The 21,208-nt window shown below is 45.5% G+C and overlaps 2 protein-coding genes across 11 annotated transcripts in view; both read left to right on the forward strand.

The window, feature by feature from the left end:
• On the forward strand, nucleotides 1–3,139 carry DUSP13A (dual specificity phosphatase 13A). The gene is made up of 3 exons (XM_074591673.1): nucleotides 1–237; nucleotides 534–751; nucleotides 1,840–3,139. Exons 1-3 carry the CDS (start codon nucleotides 77–79, stop codon nucleotides 2,037–2,039), a joined length of 579 nt encoding a protein of 192 aa, XP_074447774.1. The 5' UTR covers nucleotides 1–76; the 3' UTR covers nucleotides 2,040–3,139.
• Nucleotides 97–21,208, forward strand: part of LOC141744855 (dual specificity protein phosphatase 13B-like) — a 30,433-nt gene continuing 9,321 nt past the window's right edge. For 3 of the 10 annotated variants that reach the window (XM_074591666.1, XM_074591672.1, XM_074591667.1), the window contains exons 1-2: nucleotides 11,529–11,659; nucleotides 12,399–12,427. The gene's annotated coding sequence lies outside the window, so the exon portion shown is untranslated. Of the gene's footprint in view, nucleotides 238–11,432; nucleotides 11,664–12,398; nucleotides 12,428–18,963; nucleotides 19,330–21,208 lie in introns of those variants that run through there. The other 7 variants (XM_074591670.1, XM_074591669.1, XM_074591663.1 and 4 more) reach the window with 5 other exon arrangements.

Here is a 21,208-nt window from a genome sequence, read left to right on the forward strand (position 1 = left end):
CCTGGGCTGGCAGCACCCCAGCCCACAGCACCGTGCCGCTGGCCGGTGGGAGCCGGGTCTCTCCTGGGCTCCCGGCATGTCTGGGGCAGAGGCGCTGGGCCCCCAGGGACTCGAAGGCACTGGGGCATGCACAGGGGACGTCCCCTCCCTTAAAGATATCGAGCAGCTCCTGAGCACCGGGCGGCCTTCTTGCAACCACGTTGATGAAGTATGGCCTAATCTCTTCTTAGGAGACCTGTAAGTACAGATTTACGGGCACACCCCCGCTGTATGCTCTGTCTGCTACTGTGCCTCATAGCTGCAGCTTTAGCAGCTCATAGTTGTGCTAATTGCTGTCATTTACACTGCGCACAGCACGGTTTCCGAGATAAAATTATGACTAAGCTGGTACTTGCTTTTGGGTTAGCCCTTAGAGGCAACGCACAGGGCTGAGGCTCCAGCAAATGGCTCAGGAGATGCAATCGCGGGGCTTCTCCTGCTCCGTGAATATCTCTGCGCCCATCTCCATTTGTTTGTGCTTGTCTTTTCCTCAGAGTAACAGCTCACAACAGATTTGATTTGTGGAAGATGGGTGTGACCCATGTTTTAAATGCTGCCCACGGCACAGCATACAGCCATGGAGGCCAGGACTTCTATGGAGCGACCATTGATTACTATGGTGTACCAGCCCATGACCTCCCAAGCTTTGATATAAGCCAGTTCTTCTTCTCTGCGGCACAGTTTATCCACAATGCCTTGAACACGCCAGGAGGTACAAAATTATTGTTGGTGGCATTTTTCTGCAAGTTGGCAGCCTCTTATAACAGGTCAGCACCACAAGCTCAGTGGTGGACAAGTCACTACATGGTCTCCTGCCAGCCGCTGGTCACCTGCATGGTGGGTGGTGGGAGGCCAGAGTGCTGGGTACATGTGTGTAGCCCTAACTAGGTCCCAAAAAAGTTGACATGAGAAAAAGGGGTGAACAGTGCAGGAAAGAGACCGCGGAAGAGAGGAAAGGAGGCAGAGTAGAGAAAACATATCTGGAAGGAAAGGCTGATTCAAAAAGGGAGAAGCACCCTTTTGACAGCCTCTTTTGAGATCCTCTTATGGCAACTGCATTTGTAAGAATAAATGAATAAAGAGACAACAGTCTCGATTTCTACAGCCACCAACCTCATGAAGAGGCTCATATATTGCAGATGAGCTTCCTGCATGAACAGGGCTGTGCCCCTGCGGAAAAGATTTACCTTTACCGAAGGAGATTTGTAGCATGTTGCACAAGAGACTGAGCTTCTTGGCACTGGTGCAATAAAATACTAATTAACCTGTATTATATAAAAGACCATTTCTTAGCATGAGTAAACTGGCATTAATGGAGCTGTCTCAGTCTGTGTCACAAGTTCTGCCTTCAAAATAGAATTACAGTCACAGCAAATTGCCTTATTATGCAATGGTACTAGGCCAGTCATTTTTCTTGGTGGCTAACGTGTTAGTGCCATCCTTTCAGGACAGACTTTAGCATTCTTGAAGGCCCTCTGAAATCAGTGGATCTGATTTTCCTCTTGCTCGCAGCTGAACAACTTCATTCCTTCAACAGGGTTTTCTTTGATTTATGGGTGTCTCTGAGATCAGGTTGGGATCTTATGGCATTTCTCATACAACTGAGTGCAACAGTTGCAAATTAGACTTAATTGTTATCACTTCATGTGATCTATCAGAAGGGTAAGAAATACCTCATATTTGCGATGCTACTCTGACCAAACTGGAGAAGGCAGAAGGGGTTTGCCCTCCCTTTGAATTAAACTTCATCCACTGTACTGTTTCTGTTCTATGGTTATAATTTTTTTTTTTTTTAAGCAGCTAAAATTTTGGTACACTGTGCAGTTGGAGTAAGCAGGTCAGCTTCCCTAGTCCTAGCATATCTCATGATAAATCACCACCTCTCATTGGTTGAAGCCATCAAAACAGTGAAGGAACATCGATGGATTTCACCCAACCGTGGCTTTCTGAAACACCTGCGAAATCTGGATGTTCAGCTACGGCAGAAGAAGGACTGCTGAAAGGGCAAACCCATTTACATTCACCTATCTGGGTTTCAGCCTTTGTAGCCATTGTGCACATGCAGCTTCCTGTGATCAATGCATGTAGAAAAAATGAAGAAAATTGTGCATCAAAGCAAAAAGTCAACAGAACTGTAAATGGATTAATTCTGATAGCTCAGTTCCTCCAAGACCAGCACAGCCAATGTAAGCTCCGTGTGCTGCAGAGCTGCTGTGCCTAGTGTGGTGCTACCAGATCACTCCACTGGAGTGGTTAAGATGGACCGCGTTTGTTCCTGGTTTGTGCTAATGCCAGAGGCAAGTTCAGTAACTGCATCTAGCTGTACAGTATCTTTGAGTCCCCTTTGCTTGGGAGTGTAACATAACCAGCTTCCTCGGGTTGGTTACAGTTCTCATGTGCATGTTCTCATAAGAAAAGCTTTTTGTGTTTCAGGCCTGGTGATGTGGCAAGGGCGATTTCTTAAGAGCCCAGACACTGCTACAGAAACACGCTTCTTTCGCTGATCTGTTAAATATTGCAGCACTACAGAAAGCTGTGACAGCCTGAAGACCCACACCAGCAGAATAAACTTCTGTGCGGCGCGCTCTGCAGTCTCTGGGTCAGCAAACCCACAAACCTTTTCTTGTGTAAATATGTTTTCAGCAAGATAATGTGTATTATGTAGTATATTGAGGACATATTAAAAAAAAAAAAGTCAGATCTTCAAAGCATTTTGTAAGCTTGAACTCGTCAGTTCACTCTCCTTCCAAATTATCCCAAATCAGCTCTGTGTAAGTGGCTCTGAATCATCCCTGGTTTATCAGGTAGGATCTTAACTTACATTGATGGCTAGGCTTAATTGGTACAAATCAGTTTTGAGCTGTTTTGAGGATGTCACTTTTCCTATCGCCAGTTAATTGGTACTTAAACCAATGTGATTTTTCATACAGCAGCATTTGAAATTCATGCTACCACTCTGCCTGAAAATTAGCTTGTTACCTTGTGGTGAACCATGACGCGATAATCAAATCTACTTTTGCCCTTTGCTGCTGGTTTGATTTATTGATAAGCTGACGTCCCCTGCCAGACAAAGTAAATACATTTCTGCTTGTTTGTTTGGATTTGAAGCATCAGTTCTGATAATTTTCCTCTCTGCCAGAAGAAACTTGCAAGGTTATTAGAAGACTTGTGAGTTGAACCTCTTCCTTCCCCGACTCCCTATCCTCCTGAATTCTTGGAGAGGTTATGACCTGAATGATGGTTCTGCCTAGCTGTTATGGCAATGTAGAAATCCCTCTCTATTTCAGCATACACGAAAGCTTTGCAAAATAAGCATACTTAAGATCCTTTCAGAGGTCTGTTCGACTGTCTGTTCAGGTTTTCCTAAATCTTGCCAAAGAGCTCCACTGACGAGAAAGAGAAGACATTGTAGTGTAAAAAGATCAAATAGAAAATCACATTTAAAACCCAATAGTGCTAGGACCATCTTTATACCTCACAAAGCAGACGAGTGGTGGAGGAGGAGCTGGGTTTGCTTTGAAGTTCTCCATTAGACTTAATAGAGATTTATATGAGTTAATATTTCATTATAATTTATACTTCATTCACGTTACAGTAGGTTTTACTCTGGAAATCTTTTGAAGACATGGCATTGAAAAATCTGAAATTCATGTGAGTGAAATAATGCATCTTAATGGCTTTAGGCTGGGCAAAATTAGACACATGTGAGCAAGATTAATGGAACCTCCCATCAGGATAATGCTTCGCATGCCCCTGAACATCTGTCCCACAAAGCCACAGCTGCGAAAGCTGCTCCTGTTGTAAATTAGTACCTGCTCTCGGAGATACTGCTCATCCTGGGAGAGTATTGTTTCACCAGGGTAGAGAAGAGAAGAATAGGGAGCGAAGCTGAGTCAGTATGGCATCCATGCCACCAATGACATGATAGTGATCTTGTACAGCAAGACTTACTTACCCCAGCGGAGGGAATGAATTAGTTAGAAACTCTTTTCAAGGGCACTGGCAAATCACAGAAGTGTTTTTAATCTGTGGAGTGTGTTGCCTGTATTTCCTGCCTTATATACAGCTTAACTTTGGCTCCAGGTCTGCTCAGGGAAAAAGATTCCAGTCAACATAAGCAAAAGAGGTAGAATTAGTCCTGTAACTTCATAAAATAGGAAACAGTCTGCTGTGATGTGCTAGGAGGAAAAGACACCTTCTCACCTGTCACTTACACTACCCATAGTTCAGGTCATGATGTGACATGACATTAGTCCTTCATTGTTTTCCACTATCAACAGGAAAACTTATATTTCAAGTAGTGGTTCGGCAAGTTAGACTAAGGAACAAAAGCAAAATACTGCCTCACTAGTGGCACTTTGTTCAGAAAATGCACATCTGTCAGTAGGGTCTACACAACCCAGGAGACTAAACACTGAATGGTAACTCCTAGCTGAGGGAGGGTCCCATTCAGAATAATATTTAAGTACCTAAAGGTAATCTGGGTACCTGCTGGGCTGGCCAGAGCACCTAAACTCATGCAGCCGTGCCTGCGTCCCCTCCCAGGAGCCCACAGCCTGGTGAGGAGCCGATTGCCTTCCATTTTGCCCCAGTCTTGCCTTATCGTGGGGTCTCTCCTCAATCTGTTCTTAGTTCTTTTATCTCTTTTAAATGTTTTTTTTTTTTTAGTGTTTAGCTGAAGAATGCATCCAACAAAGTTCACAGGCACAGTGCATACGGTTCAGGAATGAGCTCCTCCCATGGGAAAGGACTACGCCAGAAAGAAGAGTCAGACCTCCTCTGAACAGGATCTGAAAACCAATTTTCTGTTCTTTTGGGCCACCTAACCAAGTGGGTCATTAGGGCTAGTGCCAGCTCAGCAGAGGCTGCGAGAGTGTGTCTGTGAGCAGAGAGCACGGTGAAAGGGACTGTCTCAGCTACAGCTATGGCAGACTTAAATCTGCTTAAAGCAATCAGAAACCCATGGTGTCACCTGTAAAAGTAAAATTCCAGTGGAAACTTCCCTTGATTTTATTTTCCAGTACAAGAATTGAGGGCACCAGGTGAAGTCAGTCGAAGCCAGGTCTGAGATGAGAGGAGGGAGTTTAGGTGAACTGTGTAACCCCGTGCCACAGGATGCTGCACAGGGTAAAAGCCTGTGAAAGTTCAAAGGGTAGCTGGAAAACTTCATGGAACAGAAATCCATTCGGGGTTACAAATACCTAGAAACTCCATCCAGATCTGGAAGCTCATGAGCTGCAGCCAGCTGGAAGCTGGGAGAGTGTTAGAAAGCAGTATAATTCATGCTTGTGTTCTTATTCTCTGTAGGCATCCACTTACAGCCGCAGTCAGAGGCAGGATAGTGGTCTCGATGGACCTTCGGTGAGGCCAGAACAGCTGCTCTCATGGTGGTTATTTTGAACTCACCCCTCACATTAGCTGTCCCCTCTTTCCTGGTAGCTTATTATTAGAACTGGGTCACATGGGGCATTTGGGACCGTGTCTCGGTTGCGTTGCCCGACATGTCTTTCACGGGGAGAGCTCTGTGCTGGCAGGCACAGCAATATAGCTTACGTGGGGAGAGAAGTAGTGTGGGTTTTTTGCATAAGATTTGCTTAATGCAGACTTCTCATTTTTGTGGCTGTTCCCCGTTCCATCAGGGATGTAGCACTGAGCTAATCCGAGGAGGCGTCAAGGCGCGTGCTGTATTTAGAGACAGCCACCTGCTTGGGAACATCAAGCGGCAGCAGAGAGCACGCCTCAGCAGAAACGCTCCCCTGCGGATTCTGCAGCAGTGGCGTTCCCCCGGCTCTCCCCTGCCTAAATCTGCCCGTGGCCGCCAAAGGGCTCAGCGCCTGGAGACGGTCAGAGCCCGCCAGCCCAGGAAGGCCCTGAGCCCACCACCCGCCCTGCCCAGGAACTGCCAGATATTTTGGACAGCTGCAAGGTGGAATTAAGTCACATGGGTGAAGGGTTTCCTAATCTCTACATAGAAGATATGTAAGTGTTATTTGAGGCCGAGCTGTTCTGAAGGGCTGGGGAATACAGTACTTGTTAACATATGCTCTCCAACTACTTTATTTAGTTAGCGTTAAACTTCATTGCCTTAAAATAGACTTAAGATTAGCATAGAAGAAAGCAAAAGGACTGTCCATCAAAGAAAGAACCTACAGAACAGAATAAAATTAAATTAAAAAGAGAATAGGTCTCTTTATTGCTTTGCATTATTTTATAATTATTCAACAAATAAGTTTTATAAATGCTGCAAACATCTACCATATGAAGCACAAGACAGATCCTGAGTAGCCTTAAAATTGAACTATGATTGTTTTTTATCCTTTTCAGTTTATTTTTAACTAGAAGGGAAATTTTCACATAAACCCAAAGGATTCTAATACTTTATGTTTGTATGACAATCTGATTTGCAGTTGAAATTTCTTACAAAAAAAAATATCGATCTTCTGAATGACAGCAGATTTCACTGCTAATTTCTGAAATTTGCGTGGATGGTTGTTTCGCTCTGGAGCATGGAGAAAGCACACAGTCATCTGCACTCAACATGCCCAGTGCCCAATGTTATGCTAAAACAAGTTCTTTCCACCAGCAGCAGATTGCAAACTTGTTGAAATAGCTGGAAAGTACAATTACAATCATTCCTAAATGAAAGAAGCAGGAGGAACTAACGAACCTTTGGCTAATTGCCCATTGACTACAGCTAAAAGTGGGCATTCTTTTAGCTATGAAAAAGCAAAGCCTAAAAATGAGCTAGGTGACTTTGGGGAAATAAAAGCAGGTTTTGCAAACGCAGATTACAAATTGTAGCCTGTTTCCTAATCTCACCGCAATTCCAACCGCGAGCGTGACACCCTGCAGAAGCGCCCTGTGCACAGCGGGTGGCTGCCCACTGGAAGGCACTGGTGGGCACCCAGAAACGTGGTTGTGCAGGTCTGGCCCTGGGTGGGGCAAGGCAAAAGCCATCATGAAATGCAGAGCTTCACTGAAGGAGAAGTTCTTGGTGATGAGAGTGGGAAACAAACCTTTGCTTTTCCAGTTAAACCTCATAACTATACTTGGAAATTAGCTTTTTTACTTCGTTAGAACCATTTGGAGAAATAAGGATTTGCAGAACTGAGCCCAACATGTAGTAAAAGCGAAGATTTAAGACTCTATAAAAATCACTGAAATTGTATTGTCTTAACACCATCATTTGATTTTAGACATTCTTCTAAGTGCAGTTTTAAGACCTCCTTTTAATTCCTGTGGGTATAATGCTCCAAATTATTCTTGCATGTTTATTTTAAATCACATTCTGTCTCTTGGGGAAAAAAATGAACGGTGGGAAAAATAGTGTGTACATGTAGTAAAGAAAAGGTGAACTTTGAGAACATTCAGATAACAGGAGTAAAAATGTAAACTGGTTTGTTTGGTAATGCAACAGCTGATTGCTAATATTGAGGTTAAATACCAAGAGTTACAGTCTGCAATCAACGAAACTGGAAGTTTGTCAAGTGCTATAGATGGAATTTTCTTTATTCTGCCAACATCAATAAGACAAATATGATCAACACCTGAGAATAAGGTTTCATGGGATATTCCTGAGGTGGAATGGGGAATAGAGAGAGGATTTGCATTTAGGGCCCAACCCAATACTCAGTGAAGTCAATAAACAGAGGATGTTTCTGTTATTGAGCAAACCTGTGCCAGCATCAGGGCTTGTGCCAGAGCTAAAATAACCTGAAGCAGTACTATCAATTGTCACTGCTTGTTTCTGTGGAACCAGTTATGTGCAGTTTCTGAGGAGCTACTTGAAAATTAAAGGTCAATCTAGAATTAAAGCTGTATTTTATAAGAAATATTTCTCCTTATGACTTTACCAGAAATTTGATGGTCAGTCTCTTTAAATGAGTTAAATATATCTAATAAAATAAAGCAGGGATGGTTGACTTTACATGATGTCTTTCATCCTGAAGGACTTTGAAATGGTCAACAAACTGATTATTAAATATTTGTCTGGCTATCAGCCATTGCTGATAGGCAGGGCCAAGGCTAAGACCCTTTGGGTTGAAAGGTAAAATGTGCTACATAATAAGCGGCAGAGGGCACAAGATGTAAATTATCCTGCAGAAATCAAACTTCATGGTGATTTTAAGTAGGCAGATTTATCAACTGGAGTTTTGCCAGATTAGCAAGGATAATACCACTCCAGCAAAGAAACATTGTACAACTGCAAGATAGTTTCAGCCTATGCTAAAACTTGAGTGGGTTCTTTCAACATACATATTTTAAGTCCAATTATAGGAACTTCATGAGTTACTTCATGAAGTGAATTTTTGTAAGGGATTTGGGACAGTAAATCCCCATGACTTTGTAGTCAAATAAAGCCTGTAACACTTGCTAAATTTAGAGGAAGTTATAGGCAGGAAACTGTCTTTGCAGAAGTGAAATAACTTGGAATTCTGCATTTCCCACATCTATTTTGAGTATATTCAGAAATCACAACCTTTTACCTTCTTTTACCACAATACTCTTTTTTACACAACAGGTCTCAAAGTGTGGTGGGCACTGAACTGTGCAGACAGGAATACATTACAAGGCAACAAGATATGTTGAGTTACGTACATGACTCTCCACAGCCCATAACAAGGAAGACCTGAGGAGGTTTGGTGTCACCCGTGCACTGAATGCTGCACAGTTTGCATGGGGAAGTAAAGGACACCAAACTGTCCATGTCCATGAAATGCTTTATTATAGAATACCTGCAGAGGACTTGCCAACTTTCACCTTGGTGGACATTTCTGTACCACTTCTGAGTACGTTCACAAGGCCAAATGAATTACAGAATCACAAAATGGTAGGGGTTGGAAGGGACTTCTGGAGATCATCTAATCCAAACCACCTGCCAGAGCAGGGTCACCTAGAGCAGGTTGCACAGGATGGTGTCCAGGCGGGTTTTGAATGTCTCCAGTGACGGAGACTCCACCACCTCTCTGGACAGCTCTACCACCCTCAAAGTAAAGAAGTTCCTCCTCGTGGTTAGATGGAGCTTCCTATGTTCAAGTTTGTGCCCGTTACCTCTTGTCCTGTCACGGGGCACCACTGAAAAAAGACTGGACCCATCCTCCTGACACCCACCCTTTAAGTATTTATAAGTATCGATAAGATTCCCCCTCAGTCTTCTCTTCTCTAGACTAAAAAGACCCGAGTCCCTCAGCCTTTCCTCATAATAGAGATGCTCCAGACCCCTAATCATCTTCGTAGCCCTTTGCTGTACCCTCTCCAGCAGTTCCCTGTCCTTCTTGAACGAGGGAGCCCAGAACTGGACACAGTCGTCCCTCTCCTGGTGGTAAGCTGCTGCTTTTACGCAGCACTTTCATTAAGTGGTCACAAATTACTTTAGCGGCATTAACTAAACCTCACTCAACCACTTGGGTAAACCTAATTATCCACTTACAGACATTCTTTCCATTGGCAGTTGGGAGGATCCTGAAAGATTAGGAGTAACCAACTATGTCCAAATCAGTGGCACGGATCACATGAGGTCTACTGGTAATTATCAGAATGTATCTTCTGTACTAGGAGAGGAAAAAAAAAAAGCAATTATAAAGGGGAATGATGCTGTCTTTTAGTGAGTGGGAAGAAACTTCTGAGTTCTCAGTTGGAATCCACTGATTTTTTAAGTTTTTCTGTATTGATTCATCAGAATACACAACAAAAAAATTGTTACTTTCTGCTTTGAGAAACAGCCAAAAGCTGCAAAGAGCTATCACAGAGACATGCCAACTGGCCATTTACAAAGCCTAACGCCATGTGTTTTCCTGTCTTTCTGGACTCAGATCTCTAGTAACAAAAAGCGGTTCTCGATTTATGAGAGGGATGAATGTAATACCCTGGAGGCTACTTTATCTCAGCTGCTGTAAATTGGATCTCTCAGCAATGAGATGAGATGCGAGTGAGGCAGAAGTACGAACTTACGCAATCTGTGACCGTGGCACTATTCCGTGCAGCCTGGAACAGCACTACATGTATTCTTTCCTATTTGGAAGGGAAAAACTTTGTTCACTGCATTCTTAGAAAAAGCAGATCTGCTTCCCTTGTGCTGGCTTACCTTAAGATCTTCTGTCACTTTCCTCAGGGCAATGCTATCCAAAGAGCTATCCAGTAGCAAGCAATTTCATCAACCTGCAGGATTTACATATTGAACTGAGATACAACATACACCTATGTAAACTCTAAACTCTTAGAAAATAAAAAAAGATCAAAGTGACTGGGAGAAATGTCAGACAGACAATCTGGGTATGAGATAAAGATGAAAGGAACATGACGTAAAGCTTTGGCATCAAACCTATCTTTCCTCTCTCTTTAGAAGGTAGAAGGTATTCTACCCCCCTAAATTAGGGGGTAGAAAGGGTACAGAAAGTAGAATTTCGTATTCTCCTCAGCCATTTGGTTAAATGGAAGCAAGAAATGTGCTAGATACTCCTCTGGGATACATTGCTGGATTGTTGTCCGTTCTGCTCATTAAAACTCATAGAACTCAACTCCAAGAGAAAATAGGCCTGTGTTTAAAGTTAAAGCCCTTAAGGATATCCCTGGACATAAAAAGATGCTAACCTGTTTTGCAGCATTGGGACCAGCAAATGAAAAGGGGGAAAAATGTTGTAGTCCAACACGTAGAAGTCGTCACCCAGATGGGGGACAGAATTCTCCCACCCTGGTGACAACACACGCTCAATAGTTGGGGACTTTCCAGACATACCTTCCTCTCCCCATGCCTTGTGCCCAGCCCTATCTTAGCTTTATGGACTTGAGATTTACAGCAAAAGTAGTAAGTTTTCAGCCATAAATTAGCCTTATTTTCATTCTCAGAATTCCTTATTCCCACCAAAATTTTTTTTATACAAACATTGCTGCCTCCCTAGCATCAGTGAGCACAGAAAGAACAAAGTTCTTTAATTTTACAGGAATATTTCATAAAGGAACTGATCTTTCAACCCAGCTGCACTTGCTCAGAAGACAGATTTCTCCCAGTACCCTGTCTTCTGGCAATGTTTCACTAAGGAAAGGGGGCTGCAAAGATAAAATACTAATCAGACTTTTGAAAGGACTGCCCAAATTGGCAAGCTAAACTAGGCCACCCTGGGGTAGTTCTCATCTTGGAGCTGGTCCTGGCAAACAAATTATAGTTTTAGACTGAGGTCCTAGACAGGCAGCGGTAAGATACCTGGGGAAAGTTGCTGGTGGCAATTCCAGCATCTCGGCAGAACTACGTAGCATTTGCCCAGAGCTCATTTGCCGCATGCATGCATTTCCATACTAAATAACGCAGCGCAACATCGGAACACCAATGCTGGGGCCAAAATAATCCTTGGGGAAACTCCCAGCAAAAAACAGTGGTGCAACCCTGGGCTGAATTTGCCCTCCTATTTCCGAAAAGAGGAGTCTGCCAAGGACGGTATGGCCTAAGACACGCACAGAGCTGGCGGGCTCTCAGGTGTCAAAATAGAACCAGCACAGCCGTCCGCCTACACCCCGTGCTTCACAGGCGAGACGCAGGCAAGGGAAACAATCAAGTTGCCTGGTGGAAAAAGCGGCTTCCCAGGATCGCTGTAGCCACGGGTGCAATTGTGATCAATCCACATTGGCAAGTATCAGCTTTCCATGTGTGTTTCGCCTAAGGCAGGCTGCCTGCCGAGAGCAGCTCGGGCAGGCTGACGCATGCTTGTTATCGCCGGCGTAAATATCTCTGCCTTGTGTTATTGTGGCACAAAGCAGCTGGACCATTTGAAAATCATTTAAAAAGCACTATAAAATTAGGGCTCCAGTGCTCTTATTTTATGACTTTCATGAGCAGCCATTGCCTAGAGAGAAATTATCCTCTTTATTTTCAAGGCTAAAGGTTCTTTTAACATTCATCAAAATCAAAGTGCACCCTTGATAATGCATTGAGCCGTTACTTATCTAGTACAGACTCTTTACCTTCCGCATAATATCACATTTGAGATCTCAGTTCTTCATATACAACTCATTTCATTGTGTCTGCTGTTGTTTTCACCAAGTGAATTTGCATAGTTTCAGGAGAGGCTGGCTGATGCCCTGAAACATATTCTTTCCATAATTCCTAATTTTTTTTTAATTTCTAGAACAATAGCCTGGAGTGTTTTTGTTACTGATCCTTCCATAAAAATGGTCAATTACCTCTTCTGGCAATAGATTTGCACAGACCAATTAAGCACTGTAAGCGAAAGATTTTCAAGGGCATAGATAGCACTTAGGTGCATAACCTGATAGACCCCCCTTTCTGCCTTTGAAAAATCTCTCCCCCACATACAAAAAAAAAAAGTCTTTGATAATTTTCTTTTTTTCCATTCTTGTTTTCACAGACAGCTTCTTTATCAAACTCGGGAAAACGGTGAGTGAACCAAAGCAGCATGAAAAAATGCAAACAGTACAAAGGCAAAGCCATTCTTTTTAGAAATAAAAAAGAAGCGCAGGTGTATCGACCATACTTAAAGCTCAGATCTGAAAGGCTTGGGAAGAGACACTGCAGGAAATTCTCAGCCCCAGAGGCTGTGAGCAGGGAATGGTAAGTTCCTGCACATCCTCTGTTCCGTGGCTCAGGAAAACCATCGTTTTCCTCTATGTTGTTCAACCTGCCTTAGGTTTCTGTAAGAGACTGGTCACCTTATTATCCAGACATCAAATACAGACTGAAGATAAACATTTAGAAAGTCATAACCTTAGCTCTGTTCTCACGATTCCCTCTTTGGCCAGGGTTTTGTCTTTATTCCCTCTGAGGGTAGCAGGCTGCATTCCTGTGCCAAAAGGTGGCACGTTTTCATATCTCTGCAAGGGGGGCTGGTTGGCGCTAATAGATTCCGCTGCGAAAGCACGTGTAGCCAAGTAGAAGAACTGTAAGGTCAAGATGCAGCTTCCTCCGTGGAGGAGATGTAGCCAGCCAGAAGGCAGGCTGCTTGTGCGCGAGGGAGCCTTGCCACCATGCCAGCACCTCTGCTAGCAGAGGGAGTTCGAATCTTTAACCATAGAGGTCTTGCTTGTCGTCACCCAGTTTCCGATTCATTGGCAGGATGCTTAAGCTAACACTGGGCACAGGATGGAGTTACTTGGTAATCACAATTGTTTATGGCCTTAGGAAGGTAGAAAACGGGACAGGCATGATCAGCAGGACCTAGTACAGTCTGCTGTCACCATGGATGAAGAAAGTGGGACAGGCATTTAGTAAGGCAGGATAAAAAAGCACCTCTGCTCTGTGGCACGTTTGTCTGTTCCAATAGTCAGCAAGCCTATAACCACCTTTCTGTGTCTGATGATGCCAGAAATAGAGAAAAAGGCCCAACTGAGCTGACCTTGCTCTGGGCTCCTTCATTTCAGACCAGATTTGATCTTTTGGGTTAGGACTGATCCACCCAGACTCAGCCCTTGCTTGTGGCAGTGGTCAAGAGTAAGCGGGAAGAGAAGAGTTCAGTGTAGCCCCCTCAAGAGGTGATCCAGCACAACCATGATTATGTCACCTGTGCAGGAGCTGCCTCCCTTCTGAGCTCACCTGTGCATATGCTTTTTCCCCCCTCAGATATATACACTCACCCAATAGAATAGAAATAGAAAATCCCTTCCACCCAGAGCTTTCAAATTCCCAGACAGTCCTGAATTTGCCTTTGTTTTGGGGATAAACTACCTGTGCTGAGAGGATTTTCCACTATTGTATTCACTAAAAAAGTCTGCAAATTAACATTTGAAGTTAATGCTTCAGTGATGAAAGGGGAGGATTTTCCTTTCAAGCGTGGAAGGGCAACAGTTGTCTATAGAGTGTTGTTTCCCCCATGCATACATACCTACTAAAACCTACACGTGTAAAGGGTATGTGCTTGCTCACCTCATGCCCAGAGCAGGATTAAGCATACCCTGGAGGTGCTTTGACCTAGATGATCGGTTGTAGGAAGCCTGGCAAAAGGACCCAGGTTGTAGGATGTCCTGGAGAAGAGAGATTCAAAGTCATTTTGTGCTCTGTTAAACCTATCAATTTTCAGGAAGACTTAATCTACTTCTGAATAGCAGGTGGGACCCCGTAACTCAGAGGTGGGCAGCCAAAGGGCAAAAGAAAGTTCCTGGATGCTGGCAGTGCTCTTGTGGTGTTGCCAGCAGCCACAGAGCTTCCATCGCTCACTTTACTCACAAGATGAAGCTGATTCTGCTGCTAACCACAGAACCAAGCTGGGAACAAAGTCATTTTACCAAAAGGAGCAATATAAGGAACAATACCTTAAAAAGCCAAGTAGGATCAGGATCCTGAGGTGGAAGGTGTGAGGGCACTGGGGTCTGTGTTAGCATCATCTCATGGGGCAAGGGTGTTCCTGCCCGGGTGATGGTCGTCCATATCATCAGTTGTTTTTCCTCATTGTCACAACAGTTGAAAGTTGCTTTAAATGCTTTTCATTTGCTGCTTCGCTTTTGATCCCTTGTCATCCTCCTAGCCATCACTGTGAAACGAATCTTGGTTCATAGTGAAAAATATATTCCCCACCTGGGAAGGAGATGCCGGATAGTTGGTGCCTATGTTATATAATTCAATATCTAGTAATGGATATTATTGATGTCTCATTCATGGGAGATGTAGAAAAGATGGCAGGGCAGGTTAGACCTGAAGGTCTGGCTAGTCAATCATTCTCCACCAGCCCAGAGCGGAGTCTAGGGGAAGACAGCGTAAGAAACAGGACAACTTTAGAGTGATTCTTCCCCTGCGCATCTTCCAGCTTGTGGCCTTCGATACATTGGCTACTTCCTAAACATCATGGTGCTTTTAATTACTGCAGACCGGACAGAAGGTCTGGTCGTAGTAAAAAACTCCCTAATTGCCTCCCCCCGTACTGCCCCCAGCAAGCACCCTGCCTCCATCGGCTGCGGGAGGTCCGCTCCGGCGCGGGGGGAGAAAAGGAGGGGGCCGGAAAGCTGAGCCAGCTGCCGCCGCCGTGAGGCTTTGTCCCCGCGTCCGACGGACCGCAAAAGCCACTGATAAATTTCCTCCACGCCCCGTTCTGAGGCGAACTCAGGACGGGTCGGCAGCAGCCTCCGCCTCTCCTCTCCCGGCGGCAGCGGCAGCCGGCGCGGTGTCGCGGGGGACACCTGGCGGGGGACGGTGGCACCGGGACCGGGACCCGGACCCCACCGCCGGGACCTTCGGAAATAACTCCTACCCGCTAATGAGCGCATGATAATTTTCACGGGTGCCCGATAACCTCTGCAAGTTTTCTTTAGTTTTACTTTTTTTAGAAGGATGCAGGGGAAGCATCGCTCTGGCTGGGGAAGAGGAGTAACCCCTTTGGTTAACTCAAAGCCCCCAGCCAGTCTGACAGCACTTTCCAAACCAATTTCCATTCATGCAGAGGGTTTATTTCCTTTAAGAAAAGTATTTGAATTGAAAGCAGCTGTGGAGAGAGCATGAACAGCATGGACTCCTCCATCCAAGCCCTATTTGGAAGCTCCCCCAGCTCCTGAGAGGGGCTCCTGGCCATGGAGATATCCCCTCTGTGAGACCCATGTGACTGGAAGGTCAGTTTTCCCCTGGAGAACAGGCAGGAGAGATGCTATCTGAGGTGACCAGCACCACTAGCCCACTGCTCAGTCCAGCAACTCAATGCAACAGGTTGTCAGTGCTCGGGCACGTTCTCCCACCCAGCATTGGTCCCTTGCTGGCCCTCCCAAAAGCCAGAGGAAGGGGATGTTCACACTCTCTTGGCTCTTTTCCTACTATGACTGGAGGAAATAGGAAAGGGTAGAAAAACATATTTGGAAAGAGACAGAATAAAAGACTTAAAAAATCACCCTGCTTTTTACTTTGGGTGATTGCATTATGGCCTGGACTGGTTTGTTCAACAGATTTTGCCAGTGGAGCAAAACCAGGCCAGACTGCAAAGTGCATATGAAAAATGAGCACTGTTGCAGGCTTTTCTTGTACAGAAAACCTGCACGGGAAAGGATACAGCATAGATCATTTGATGTATACACTCAGGTCAATACCAATTTAATTCATCCAGTACATTTCACATTTATCTTCTATCCAACAACCAGTGCAGCTCCTTGTATATCAGTAACAGCTTCTTTTAAAAGCCAGTCATGAGTATACTATGCATTTTTAAATCATTCAACATTGCTTTCTTCTGCCATCTTCTGGCAATATGAAAAACCACAGCGTTTCACTAACAACAGTGTTGCTGCGCTGGTCTAAGGCAAGGGTTGTCAGTAAAGGCAGTGTATAATTAGATTAATTGACATAATTGGGAAAAAATATAGCCCTTCTTGCTTATTTGACAGCTTGCCTAATTCTTCTAGCTCTACCAGTTGATCTAGTAGCAGTGGCTCGGTGGTTATCCCAGGACAAAACGCCTGTTTTGTAGACCTTGTGCTTCTTGAATGTCTGTAGCAGCAAAGAAGAGTTGCATAACGTGTGAGGCTTTATCATTTCATAACAGGACTTCATTGAGCGTACCATAAATATTTTGAAGAGAGTCCTTTTTGCCAGTTTTGCTCTCGGCTCTTCATAGTTCCTTGACAAAAGGCATCTTTGTTTCCTACGCGACCACAGGAAGATCTTGTCCGATAGGCAAGTAAAGCTTTTCCTTCTACTGCAACAACTATTTCTTTCTGGTCTCTCAGTGCAAACACCAAAAATCGTGACAAAGCACCTTGCATTGTTTGCTTAGTTCTAAAGCAAAACATTTCAGTATTTTGTTAAAAATGTATATAAGATTTAGATAAGATTAAATTACCGTTTCTCTGTGTTTTTTCCCCTTTTCCTGCAGTCATCCAGAGGTTCTTTGTAAATGACTAGTCCTGATCCCCACTCTCCTGTCACAGTAGCTTTTCCCACATAGTTTTGCTAAAAATATGAAAGTAATATATGATAATTAAAAAAGGAAAAAATTCAAAAGGAGAAAATGCCAATATTTTTCCTTAAAATAAACTCAAAATTCAGAGCCAGTGAGAAAAACTAGTCACAAAATTCCAGCCTGCAAAGAGAACATAAATAAAAGCTGTTCAAAGCTTTGTGCATTTTCACTAGCACCAGCAAAAATGACTGCTTGGGATGCCAGGCATTGGAGAGAAAGGATGTTAAAGCTTTTTATAGCTCATGGATGGCTCCCATTACCATTGTACCTGAGAAGCTTGAAATCCTTAACGTATTCCTGCTCACAGCAACTTTCTCAAGCAGACGCCAAGCCTTCCCGGGGCTGTGCTGGAGGCACTGGTGTTTGCTTTGGGAAAACGGACTGTTACATTTGCAGCTGGTTCCCAAACTGTCTATTATAAACTGCCTGCAGCAGGCACAACCCTCAGCAAGGCTGCACCCCTCCCTGCTACCTGTGCTTGACTCACCCTTCCTGGGGGCCAGGAGACTCCTGCTTCGCTGGAGGCTCTTCCTCCCTCCATCACCCCCCAGGCTTTGGCATCTATCTGCAGTCCACACCAAGCCTCAGCAAGAAACAGCAGCAAAAAACCTGACAAGGTAAAGGTGAAAAAAAAACTCCAAAAACTTGCTGGCACATGACAAACCTTGCTCCTGCCCCGTCTGACCAACTGCAAGACTCCGGTGGCATCAACACAGCTTCTGCAGAGCGGGCCAGCGCTGCTGGCTCCTCACAGAGACAGGGCAGCCAGGAAACCGGCAAGGGAACTCCTTCCCACAAGCCAGCAAATGGCAGGACAAGCTCTCCCTGTGACCCTGGGACTGGACATCTCACAGAGCAGTGTGTCCCCCCAGCCCTTGGTGCCTCATCCACCACCGCCTGGAGAGACGGCTGCACCACCCACAGCCCCCGGCTGCTTGCACTCTGCTTTATCTGGTACCCCAATACCAGCGAGGAGCAACAGGAAAACCACCTCCAGCTTTATTTCTTCAAATTCAAGATAAGAAGTTAGGAGCAAATATTCATCAGACACATAGTCAAAAGTTTGCAAGAGAAAGTAATCACCAGTAATCACCTCTTAGCTGCTTTCGTGCACCACATCAGTGGTCAATTCCTTTGACACAAACTATGACCTTACTTAAAAGATAACTTAATTTAAAAAAAAAAATCATTATTTTAAAGTCAGCAATTAAAAAAATCTTTAAAAAAATAATCCTGCTCTGCCCCAACAAGGCTGAGAGTGTCCCTTGAAAGCTTTGTGATTTGCCTGAAAAAGCTTAAGTGCCAAAATAGATCTTCCACTGTAGAGTTTTGAAGTCTTTTGCTCTTGATTCCACTGCAAAGAGTTTGTACAGCTTTGTCAACCTCAGAAAAAGGTGCCTTTCTCATAGGTACCCTTTCATGCAAGGCAAGGCAAGGCGAGCACTTCACTGCTTGTGTTAAAAGCGCAGGGAGAGACAGACAGCTCAAAGACACCACTGCCAAACGACTGAGGAATATCAAAAACCCTTTACTCGCCCCTTCAAATATTCTGAAATCTTGCAAGCTTGGCAGCATTGTCAATTTTGTATTGACAGCAGCAGTCAGAGAAAAATCATTTGAGGAGTAAATCAAGGAGAAGGAAAAAAACCCAACCCTTTAATCCACAGTCACACAAATCCATACTGCCTGCAGAAGGGCAAGAGCTTTGGAGCCCATTTTAATAGCAATATATTAACATCCTTGTTTGTCTTTCCTGAGGCTTGCAACGCATTTCCCGCCCCCCCGTCTTTCAGACCCTGGCCTCTTCGACATCGTTTGTGTCAGAACTGCCCATAACTTACACCTATCGCCAGCCTGTGACACCGAAGAGACCTCGGCGGTGACAGTGCTCATTGAACTGTTATCAATATCAAGGTCACTTTGTTTTTCCCGCTCTCGCCGGAGCTCCTCGGCCCTGAGGACATGGGGTGCCCACGGCAGGTCTGTGCCTTGGTGCCTGGCAAGCCGCAGCCTCTCTGCTCTATCGCTGCCGTTATGTAAGGTTAGAGCTGAGCTTCTACTATTAGAAGCAGTTAGCTGCATGGTGACTGCGTGCTCGCCTGACTACAGTGTGTAGCACAGCTACGGCTGCTGGCAGGCATAGGACTAAAAACTAGAGCTATTTTAATTCCGGGAGAAGCACGAGCATAGCCGAAATGCGTCAAGAAAAACAGTAGTTTGGGGGTTTTTTAATTCCTAGCTGTGGTACCCTGGACAGGAGTGCCCCAGAAGAGAACTAAGGGGGAAATCATCACCCCAGGCTTGACAGATATCCACAGCCGAGTCGGAAATTATGGCAGGAGCCTGTGGAGGGCAGCGCTGTCTTGCTGGGGATGGTGCGCTGAATTGCTCAGAGATGCCAGCTGCTAAGGTAATACTTCTTTTTTTTATCTCCTTTGAATCTGAAAACTGCAGATTTGAAAGCTGTCGTCCTGCCACAGCTGTGGCGTGTCACTGCAAGCAGGACTCCCCATTTTTCCACCCACCGCCCCCATTCTCCAAGCACCCCTTCCTGCAGTGTTAGCCCCGTGCGTGGGCAGGTGCCTTTTCCTTGGCTGTGTGACTTAAATGTGGCTGTGTGCTCTTAAATGGGAGGCTTGAGGGAGGTAGGCTGGGGGCCAGAGGCAGCACGGAGGTTCTCCCCCCTTGGAAAGATATGGTCTTGGGAAAATATCTGCAGATCCATTACATTGCAAAGGAAAGGAAATGCTCTCGAGGAGCACTTCCATGAGAAAGCAATAACAACTGCTTCCCAAAAAACAGTGGGGCACAGGTGAAGCTCCCCCCACCAGCCTGAATCCTGCTGCCAGGACCATCAGCCTGGCTTGGGAAGCTCTGGTCCTCCTGGGGGCTTGCCTTGTCCCAGCACAACAGTGGCTGCGTGACCTGGGATGGGGCTGCTGGAAGGAGCTGTGTGAGACCCAGTGGTGGGAGGCCTCGCTGGGACTCCCCACCTCACCCAGGAGCCCACCTGAGCTGAGACACTCAGGCTTCGTCTCCACCTGCACCACTTTGCAGCTCTGCCCATACCTGGCCATGCACCCCCTTGACTTCCCGCTTCATCCAGGACCTGCTTCACCACCGCGGGCTCTCCTGGCTACCCCAACCCCTGGCTGGGGGCTGGTTACACTCACCTGCCCTGCCCCCTGACTGCTCCTGCTCCTGAAACAGCCTCAAGTGTCCCTGCCGTCCCCAGGTGCTCCCATCTCCCGTGGGACAGCAGCAGGCTGTCTCTGCCCTGCGGCAGCCCCTCCAGCCCCACAGGCAGCCCTGCAATGGGAGGGCTCATGGAGGAAGGAGCCTTTTCCTCTCCAGCCCAGCTCAGGCTCCTCGCAAGCAGAAGCTGGTACCTTCCACCTCAGTTTGGAGGAGTCAGAGAGCCCCATCATAAAAGTACAAGGCTGGGTGTGAACAGAGGTGTCGGGAGGGGGACAAAGCAGCAAAGAGGTGTGAAGACTCAGATTTTCTCCCACCCAGTAAAACACGGCAGCCGCTGTAGGGTGAGGGGCATCTGCGAGCTGAGCCGAGCCGAGCTGCGGGGGTAGCCATGGAGGGGGTTGCAGGGCTGCTCCTGCTCCTTCCCCACACTGCGGTTAAAGAGAGGGCTGTGTTTTCCAGAGCCCTCGATCTGGCATCTTTCCCAGGTAGTAAATTCTCTTAAAAACCGAACCAAACAGAGCTTTAATTGTACATTCTGCTTTTCTCTTCACTCTGGAATAATGGCAATGGCATTAATACAGTGCTGCATTGAACACATACCCGCACTGAGGCCGAGGGACTGATTCTGCTTTCCATTATTCAGGGGCACTGCCTCTGGTGAGGCACATCAGGGTTTAAACAGCGAGCAGGAGCAATGAACTTCTACTGTTCCCTGCTGTTTGAGTGTGGGCAAAATAAAAGGCCATAATATATGATGCAGTCAGCCAAGAAAGCAATATTGCTCTGCCATGTGCACGCTGTACATCGAGACGAGTCCAGGATCTCATTTCTAAATTCCCATAGGTGCCTCATTTAAACCATCAGCCATAACCTGCTTCTCATTTTCAATACCACTTGGTATTAGAGCTGCAGTGAACTGCTGGTGAGAGATTCTAATTCCTGCAAACAAGCCCCTGTAGGCCTGCAAGGAAAACAGAGAGTTCCCCTCTCGGTTGCCTGCTAGGTTCCCATCTGGCTGTTTTAACTTTGCTATTGCTTTTAAATGTGCCTGTTTCTGCACACGAGGCTTTCAGCTCCACCTCAAGAGACTC

This window comes from Larus michahellis, chromosome 6 (assembly GCF_964199755.1).
Source record: "Larus michahellis chromosome 6, bLarMic1.1, whole genome shotgun sequence".
In the NCBI taxonomy this organism is placed as follows: domain Eukaryota; kingdom Metazoa; phylum Chordata; class Aves; order Charadriiformes; family Laridae; genus Larus; species Larus michahellis.